The following is a 10,173-nucleotide window of genomic DNA, read 5'->3' as shown; positions in this document are numbered from 1 at the left end:
GGAGCACAGGCTCCGGACGCGCAGGCTCAGCGGCCATGGCTCACGGGCCCAGCCGCTCCGCGGCATGTGGGATCTTCCCGGACCGGGCACGAACCCGCGTCCCCTGCATCGGCAGGCAGACTCCCAACCACTGCGCCACCAGGGAAGCCCTCAGCAGGACTTTTAATGTTTTATAATACATGAAAATATTTTCTCTTCTATGCAGAGAATTTATTTTATTTATGTTTTTTTTTTAATGTAGGTCATTTCCTTTGCATTTTGATGAGAATTCATATTTTGCTGGGGACAAAAAAGAAGCAAACAAACTAAAGGTAATAATTTTATACTTAATTTTTAAATACAAACTCATACAGGTATGAATAAAGGCCGTGTTTTTATTCTTAACAATAAATCTTGATATACATCCTGAAATTAGAAGAAAAGTCAGAGTCATAATCTTTCTTTTCCTCAAGAAAAAAGGAAGTCCAAAAGCAGGTCCAATTTAAGATCTAGTTTGTGTTGTTTTCAAAATAACAACAGAAATATGTACTCTTTCCAGAAGGCTTTCATTTCACATTTATGCTCTCATGTAGTAAATAGAACTTATGAATGAAAGGAAAGGGATCTAGAGCACAAGGGGCAGAATTAGTCTGTCTTTTGCTGGAGAGAATTCTAAAAATAGTTTTGGCTAAATTACAGGATGCTCTTTAGGTGGAGAGGTTTTACAGTATTGTTTTGTCAATTCATCTCATTCACTGGGAGTTAAAGAAATTTAGTTACACCAGGATGCAGTTCTGGGAAGAACAGAAGACCTGAGATCACACAAAATGGGCTCTGGTCTTTGCCTTACCTCTTAATAGAGGTATGACCCCAGGCAAGACCATCTTTGTGCATATTTGCCTCAAAATACTGCAAATAAAATACCTCACTGGGAAGATTTATTAAACGCTCACTGGATGTAGAGCATGATTTTTGTCACTAAAGGGAGAGATGCTTCTACCCTCAGGGGATTTCTAAGTCTTTTTGAGGACTTAAGTAAAATTATATTACTGTTCTCAGTTATAAAGCTATAGGTAGGTAAAGCAGGTGGCCCTCAGTCGGACTGGGCTGGATCTGATTTCATCAGAATAGTCATAACAAACAATCTTCCTTTGTTTCTAATTCTTTGTCTCTTTCGATAATGAAAGAACCTGATCTTTTTGCAGCTTGCAAACAAAATACTTTTTGCAATCCATTTTTTTGCTGTTAGGTAATAGTTATTTTTGACCTCCCATCTACCTCCTACTTAAAGCATTCTTGCTAGAAATATGTATCTCAGTGCTTATATAACCTCCCAAACAGTTTCCAGGAACTTAGAATTGAGGGGGAAGATGCTGTAATAAGACTTTTTTCCATACTATTTTTGATATCTTTCTTATTTTTAATATACTTGCTGGTTTATGGAGAGTGTTTTGGCATCTACTCATTTTATATTGTGCAGATTAGAAATATTTCTCACATCGTTTTCATTTTATCGAAACTCTGAAACACTCAGCTTTCATATCCTGTGAAATTTAACAGATAATTTTTCTGAGTCCTTTTACAAGAAAGGAGTAAAACACCAAGGAAACTTGTTGATATCAGATATTTACTTTTTTAAAAAATAGCAGTTTATGGTGAATATCATGGATTTGAACAGTCATATAAGTTCATTTGAAAATCTCATCTTGTCTCCTTTATACTCTGTCAGTGTATGGTTAGAAAGAGAGGACTTGTATGAAAGAATTGTTTAGTGTTCAATTCACAGTAGAATAGGATCTCACCTGAAGGCTTATAAAACATCTGAGAATTGGGTGAGAATTGTTTTTTGGTCAATTGGTTTCATTGAATATAGATCACAATGTTTAACCACAGAATGTTTGATTATTCTACCCACTGACTATAATTTTAAGTATTGACTCCAAAACTGTGTAAATTAACAAGGAGAATTTGTAAATGATTTAGGTTCTGGTTATTTTAAGGATCATACATTTTTCTAATCTGGGTTAACTTTAGAATATACTCAGGTTATTGGACATTGATTGTCATTTGTGGAAGTCACAAGGATTTTCTCCTTGTTCTGATCTAGTAAATTTCAAGCTTATTAATTTGGTTCTAGCATATTAAGTACATTTAAGCATTTGTGCTTGGTTTTAAATTTGCGATGTTATTTTGGCTCTTGTAAGCAACCACGTTTATTCTCTGTACGTGCCACATAGGGATTTACTCAAGAGCTGCCATATTCAAGTGTTTGAATTAGTGAACATAGATTCAAATACCAAGGTTAGACAATGTGTACAAAAGGAAGCACAATCATTTCGAATAGAGGCTTCCAACCTTTACGAGTCTAAGTCAAGAACTTTTAAGGCTTCTCCCCATGACAGTAGTGTTTTTAGCATCTATTGATTGTGAAAATATAACTGCCAAAAATCCACTATGCATTTAGTAATACTTTTAAAGTAAAAGTTGTGTTTTATTAATCATAAAATTTATATCCATTTGGAAATTTATAGTGCATACATGTGAGCTATTTGTTCTGTCTATAAACAAATGCTTGTCTACACAGGGATTTTGTAGACTCTTATACCAACTATTAAATCCTCCAGAGGTCAGCCTCTCATTGGATGAGAACATCTACTTTAATTTTAGTGCTCTGTTATTAATGTTAAAAGTGTGAATTTCCTTTAATTCAAGGTTGAAACACAAGTTTAAAGGAAACCTCAAATCACCAAAAATCTACTTAGGGAAATATTGCTGGGTAAATATTTTTTCTAAGTATGTTTAAAATTAGAATGACCTCCTACTGAACTCAGTCCAAAAGGTACAGAAACACAAGATATAGAATATTGCTAACATATGGTGACATTTAATATTAATTATTTGGGCTTTGTATTAAATCAATAAGATTTAAGATCTGGGATCCTATTGTAAATCTTTTATTAATACATGTAATGGCAGTTTCAAAGTCTCAGGCTGAATGAAGCACATGGGGAAAGACTGTCCCCAGAGTATGAATTGAGGTCTGCTTTGAATAGCAGGTTCCAGTCTGCTGATTTATTCCCATTTTTAGATCTTTGGTCTTGTTCTCTTCTGACTGAGCCCAGTGTGTGGTTTATCACATAAGAAAAACAAATAAAACATTATATGCTTCCAAAGTTATAGGCCATTTGGTATAATGAATGTTCCATCTGAACTGTATGTCAAATTTCCTGTTTCGAGTACCGTAAGCTTGGGATTCCACTATAAATTCGGACAGGGAGTCACTTGGAGGATTAATTAATAATTTCCACTGTAGTAAAAGAAGGATATGTTCTTGGCTTCCCTTCTTTCTTCTTTATTCCTTAAAGACATGTACTACTTTTGGATGAGTTTAATGCATGTTGCTCTTTAATCAACAATATAATACCCTAGTGTTCATGGATATATATATATATATATATATATATATATATATATATATATTAAAAGTATAAAGATGAAAAAGGAATGATAAACACCAAATTCAGAATAGTTACAGAAGGTGGGATATGGGACTTTGAAGGGATACATAGGAGGCTTCATTGTAATGGTTTCTTTCTGAAACTTGGTGGAGGGTACATGGATTTCACTATATTCTATATATTTTTGTGTGATAATAATGTCAATAATAATCAAAGGTCTGGTTGATTTACCTAATTAATACCAGAGAGAAGGGTTTTAGTTTAACTATTATGAAACCAAAGGTTTTTATTCCTCCCTCCCTCCTTTGTTTGTTTTTTTTTTTTTAAACATCTTTATTGGTGTATAATTGCCCCACAATGGCGTGTTAGTTTCTGCTCCATAACAAAGTGAATCAGTATACATATACACATGCTTCCATATCTCTTCCCTCTTGCGTCTCCCTCCCTCCCACCCTCCCTATCCCACCCTTCTAGGTGGTCACAAAGCACAGAGCTGATCTCCCTGTGCCATGTGGCTGCTTCCCACCGACTATCCATTTCACGTTTGGTAGTGTATATATGTCCATGCCACTCTCTCACTCTGTCACAGCCTACCCTTCCCCCTCCCCATATCCTCAAGTCCATTCTCTAGTAGGTCTGTGTCTTTATTCCCGTCTTACCCCTAGGTTCTTCATCCTCCTTTGTTTTTTTCCTCTTTCTTTTTTTGGTAAATGATGTCATACGACCCCCGTCCCCCTCCCCTGATATTGGCATATGGTTAATAATCACATACAACAGAACATCTCAACTCAGTTACCTTTGTATATATATATAAATAGTCTAGTTTTGGAGGCAGGCAGGCTGGGGTCTAGATTTGCTGTTTACTAGATATGGGAATTTAGGCAAGTTACGTAACCTCTCTGAACCTTGTTTTTTTAATTCATTAGGTGTAGACTATAATGATATCTACTTTTGGATTTGTGGTGAAGATGAAATGAAATTGTACATGTAAAGATTCCGGTGTGTAGGAGGTACTCCGTGGATGTTGACTTCAGTTCTGTTCCCCACTCTGGTGCCCTCTAGTGCCTTGCATACTGTGAGGCACATAGAAGGCACTCAGAAATACTTAGTATTTGACTATATACTATATTTTAATAAAATTTTAAATTATTTTTAGGAGGACTTTCGACTGCATTTTAGAAATATTTCAAGAATCATGGATTGTGTTGGTTGTTTGAAATGTCGACTGTGGGGAAAGCTTCAGGTAAGCATATCAAGCTCAATCCTATTTTCATTCTTTGCACAAAGAATTTTCTGATTTTTCTTTTTTTCTTGTTTTTATTATAGACTCAGGGTTTGGGTACTGCTCTGAAGATCTTGTTTTCTGAGAAACTTATTGCAAATATGCCAGAAAGTGGGCCCAGTTATGAATTCCATCTAACCAGACAAGAAATAGTATCATTATTTAATGCATTTGGAAGGTTAGTTTCTACCAAAATTGTTTCTGCTAGCCAAGTAAGTCTAATGAAACATGTATACTTTCAGATAAAACTGGGTAAGAAATACCCTTTTTAGTGAAATTATCTCACTACAGAATTCTGTGATCTTATGAAATAACTTTGTAGATACACACAATCATTAAATAATATTCTTTATTTTCATCTGTTGACTTTTATAATCATGATTAATTCACTGAGTGGACTTCAATATTCATCTTGCTGAAAGTGTATATTTTTTCTAATTATTTAAAAGTATTTGTGCTGCCCAGATGTTTTTTGGAAGGTCCTGGAAAAATCATGTTGTGTAATGTAGGTGTACACATAAAATTTCCATGTGAGTTCACCATTGTGTAGAAAGCTTAATAGTTCTTTTAAAAATAATTTGCATCAAAATGATTAGAAAATAAGCTTGAAATAAGGAACTTACATTATAAAATTTAAGTATAGATACATTTCTTCTAGCCTATTATATCTAAAGAATGCAGAGATTTATTAAAATAACATTTTCTAAGGACTACATTACTTCACTTAAAAAAATTATGACTGATATTTTGGATTTGATGTAATTGACCTTCACAATTCATTCTCTAGTATACAGAAGCTTGACAGTTATATTTGAGTACTTTGTAACTTTTTTCATGGTGGAGAACAGAGCTAAAGTACACTTAAAATAACAAACTTTACTTTTTTATAAAAGTTAGTGAAAGGGCTTCCCTGGTGGCGCAGTGGTTGAGAATCCGCCTGCCGATGCAGGGGACACGGGTTCATGCCCCGGTCCGGGAAGATCCCACATGCCGCGGAGCGGCTGGGCCCGTGAGCCATGGCCGCTGAGCCTGCGCGTCCGGAGCCTGTGCTCCGCAACGGGAGAGGCCACAACAGTGAGAGGCCCGCGTACCACAAAAAAAAAAAAAAAAAAGTTAGTGAAAACAATTTGATCACACAATTACTGTTCTCACTCTTTATAGTCCAAACGCTTTGATTCTTTGTATATTTACTAAATATGGTATATTGATTAGTTTAAGTGTTCATATACTTATGCATATTTAAAATACATATTTTACTGCTTATATACTTTATACCTATGTCTTTAAATACTAAGCATATGAATATACTTCTGAATTCTTAAAATATCCTCATATTTTAATACTTAAATAGTTTATAATTTTGCATTTTGAAACTTTAATACTGTTATGAATAATTAAAAATAACTAATTTCTGGGCAATATTATCTTAGTTTTGACATGTCAAATTAAGAACTGAAGTGCATCACCAAATGTAAAATAGATAGCTAGTGGGAAGCAGCCACATAGCACAGGGAGATCAGCTCGGTGCTTTGTGATCACCTAGAGGGGTGGGGTAGGGAGAGTGGGGAGATGCAAGAGGGAGAAGAGATGGGCATATATGTATATGTATAGCTGATTCACTTTGTTATAAAGCAGAAACTAACACACCATTGTAAAGCAATTATACTCCAATAAAGATGTTAAAAAAAAAAAGAACTGAAGTGCATCAAAATAGATTAAATGGTTTATGCACCTTTACATTTGCTGAAATAAATTACTTAAATTTTTTTCTGTGTTCTGAAAATGGAAAGTGAATAACTTATAGAGAAAAGTTATCTAAAATAGTTTCTAAGTGAAATCTTTTTTGGTTACAGAATTTCAACAAGTGTGAAAGAATTAGAAAACTTCAGGAACTTGTTACAAAATATTCATTAAAGAAAACAAGTTGAAATGTGCCTGTTTTTGGACAACGGAGGCCAAAGAATGGAATTTCGTTCAAAGGCATTAATAGCAATGACAGTCTTAAGCCAAACATTTTATATAAAGCTGCTTTTGTAAAAGGGAATTATATTGTTTTAAGTAAACAATTTTTAAAATTGTGTTAAGTCTATGTATAATATTATTGTGAGTAAAACTTTGATAATGTGGTACAACTTTTAAAGTTTAATATTAAGTAAAATCAGGATTATCAAATTCATATATGGTAACCCTAAGTAAATGATGTTTTAATAATTTTGTGTAAGAAGATGTAATATAAATAAAACTATGGCCAATGTGACAAGCATTTATAGGAAAATGCTAAGCAGGCTCATGATGACCCATTATTAACAGCCTAAAATTTTTCAACATTTAGGGTGACCAGATTTAGTAAATAAAAATACAGAATGCCTAGTTAAACTTGAATTTCAGATAAACAACAAATAGTTCTTTAATACAAGTATGTTCCATGCAATATTTGGGACAAACTTATACCAAAAAATTATTCCTCCTTTAAAATTCAAATTTAACTGGGAGTCCTGTGTTTTATCTGGCAGCCCTACAATACATTGGTATGAAACAAATCAGTTTTAGAATTATATTGCTATTTTGCTTGGCTTATTTTGGTGTGTAGAAAGATACAATGATAACTCAAAGGCATAGGGGATTTCTAAACAGTGTGAAAAGTTGAATAGATTTATATATTTATTCTCATAATACTTTCCCTAATGCTGAATAAAATTTTGGGGAAACTTTTTATTTTTATAAATTTCAAATTACAGAAATGTTTCCAGGATAGTACAAAGAACTCTTTTACCAGATTCCTTAATTGTTCATACTTGCTTTATCTCTCATGCTCTCTCTGTATGCATACACACGTATACTATTTTCCTCAATCATTTGAAAGTCAGTTACAGGCATTGTGCCCTTTGAACCATGAACACTTCAGCGTGAATAATTTTTTAATGATTTTTTTCAGGAAAAAAAATCTGGAACTATATAATACTATAAGCCTTAGAATCAGGAATCATTTTGAGTTCCAATCTAAAATTCTTTTCGAGTTTTGTTACCCTTTTAATGCTCGATCTGTATAATCATAAGGCATATAATTTTTGGGTTTTGTACATGATGTTCATTTCTTTTTTCTCCCGAAAACTAAACTGTAATTTTTAGTGGTTTTCATTAAGGAAAGACCTTCAGTGATAAAAATATATAAAGGGGTTTAGGAATTTATATCACATGGTAATTGTAGGGAAAAAAGAAACTGTATACCTCAAAGTTATGGGCCCTCTCTGTATGTTTTAGCAGGTATATCATGTTGAGATGTAACATTATTAATAAAGCAGGGTTTATTTATAAAATGGCTTAGAAATGCCACTTTATACTACTGTATACATTTTCTTCTCTATGTCCGTAAGGCCTGGTACAGTGTCAAACACATAGTAGGTGTCCAGTAAATATTCGTCGAATGAATGTATGAAAATGTAGTCAGTATATTTAAATTAATAATCACAGAACTAAGTTTCACAATATGTGTCCTCTTTTCCTTTTCCGCCTCGTTTGACTAGGGCAGGAGAAGAAAGATACTATCCTACTATAAAGTCATTATTCTTGGAGACTCAAAGGACTATGAAGTGAGCGCCAAATATAAAACTATAAGGACATTTGTAGTACTCTGAAAATATGGTAGATGGGTTTAAATGGTTATTTCGCCTGTATACCTCTCTAACTCTCATCTTATGTCCCTGCCCTTTTTTTTTTTTTTTTTTCTTAAACAGGTAATCTTTTTGAAAGAATATTCCTATCTTCACTTTGTCACCCTCCACTTGCTCCTTAACTGAAATTTGGCTTTTGGCTCAGTAGTTCTTAACAATATTGTCCTTTGAAGTCTAAAATCCCAATTCTAAATCCATGGTTTCGTTCACAAGCCATTTCTTACTTGACCTTTTTTTCTGCGGTTGACACTGTTGATAGCCCCTTCTTTAAAAAGCTTTTTTCCCCTGGGTTACTGGGGTAACCCAGTAAAGATACTGGGGTATCTTTACCCCAGACTTCTCAGTCCACCTGCCTTCTACACATCTTCAATTGGTCGTCCCATAGACACCTGTATGTGTCTTAAAAAGTTATTCTCCCCCAAACCCACTCTTATGCCTGTGTTTCTTCCTTTGGTTAATTTTAGAACCATCATCATCTAAATTCTCTAGGCTCACTTCTCTCCTCCACTTCTCCCCTTTCCAGCCGATGTCTAATCTCTAAGGATTTTATCTCCATGTTTCTGATATATCACTGTCTTTCCATTTTCACTGCTCTTCCCTAAATATGAACCTTTCTCCTTGTCCCAAGCCTGTGTCCTTTCTCCTTTCTTTCCCCCCACAATGCTACCCAAGTGGGCTTTCTAGAAGCACTCTAACAACGTTACTCCTTGCTTAACACACCTCAGCGATTTCATGAGGCTTTAGGAGGAAGTCAAACCCCTTTCCTTGGTGTACAAGCTTCGCTGATATGGGTCTTTCTGCTCCCCCGACCCCATGTTCTCCTAAAAAACACACAGTTCTTCAGATGCAGCATAGTCAGGCCTCCACACCTTGGTACCTGCTATTCTCTTTCTATCAAGTGCCCTAGCCATCCTTCCCCACCTGGAAAATTTCTGTGTATCCTTGCAGGCCCAGCATAAAGCAACACCTCTGTGAAACTGCCCTTGTTCCATCCAAGGAGGATCATCGAACTTCCTCTTTTGTGTCATCACTGTAATTACAACCTACCTCTATTGTGTCACTTATTGTACTGTATTGTTTTTGTTTTTTAAAGTCTCCTTTACTAGAATGTGAGCTCCTTAAGGGCAGGAAAAGGAACTTGATCCATTTCTGCATCTCCATAGCATAGTTTTTGGCATATGAACACTTAATAAATGTTTGCTGAATAAATTGCTTTCAAAGTGACAACTTCATTATGTTAATGGTCATACCTTCACTCCAAATATTCTTTACAGTAAGAGTTAGTAGATGCCCAATGATTTGTGGATTTTAGGGGGGGGGTCAATAAAACTTCTCAAACTGTATTCAAAATTTTGTGTGGTTTTGGCAAGTTATGTAAGGGGCCTATTATGGAAAAAATGGTAAGAACTCTTCTTTCAGGGAAAAACATCAATGAAGAATTTCTTGAATAATCAAAGAAGAGCTGCCCAGAATTATGGGCTAGATTAATTTTTACCTGTTTAAGAATCTAAGGGGGAGAGAGACCTTCAAGATGGTGGAGGAGTGAGATGTGGAGATCACCTTCCTCCCCACAAATACATCAGAAATACAACTACATGTGGAACTGCTCCTATAGAACACTTACTGAATGCTGGCAGAAGACCTCAGACCTCCCAAAAGGCAAGAAACTCCCCACGTACCTGGGTAGGGCAAAAGAAAAAAGAAAAAACAGAGACAAAAGAATAGGGATGGGGCCTGCCCCTCTGGGAGGGAGCTGTGAAGGAGGAAAGGTTTCCACACACTA

At 35.0% G+C, this 10,173-nt stretch overlaps 1 protein-coding gene across 3 annotated transcripts in view; it reads left to right on the top strand.

Annotated features, from left to right (window-relative positions):
• ERO1A (endoplasmic reticulum oxidoreductase 1 alpha) overlaps positions 1–9,714 on the top strand; it is a 43,251-nt gene extending 33,537 nt beyond the window's left edge. For 2 of the 3 annotated variants that reach the window (XM_055088432.1, XM_007119222.4), the window contains 4 exons: positions 242–311; positions 4,594–4,680; positions 4,764–4,897; positions 6,573–9,714. In XM_055088432.1, coding sequence (XP_054944407.1) covers positions 242–311; positions 4,594–4,680; positions 4,764–4,897; positions 6,573–6,633 — 352 coding nt within the window. In that variant the 3' untranslated portion in view covers positions 6,634–9,714. Of the gene's footprint in view, positions 1–241; positions 312–4,363; positions 4,448–4,593; positions 4,681–4,763; positions 4,898–6,572 lie in introns of those variants that run through there. The other variant, XR_008618664.1, reaches the window with a different exon arrangement.
• Positions 9,715–10,173: the final 459 nt, after the last annotated feature.

The sequence above is a fragment of the Physeter macrocephalus genome, chromosome 11, assembly GCF_002837175.3.
Source record: "Physeter macrocephalus isolate SW-GA chromosome 11, ASM283717v5, whole genome shotgun sequence".
Taxonomy (NCBI): Eukaryota; Metazoa; Chordata; class Mammalia; order Artiodactyla; family Physeteridae; genus Physeter; species Physeter macrocephalus.
Note: the sequence above shows the minus strand (reverse complement) of the source record. Positions and strands in the feature narration are given on the sequence as shown.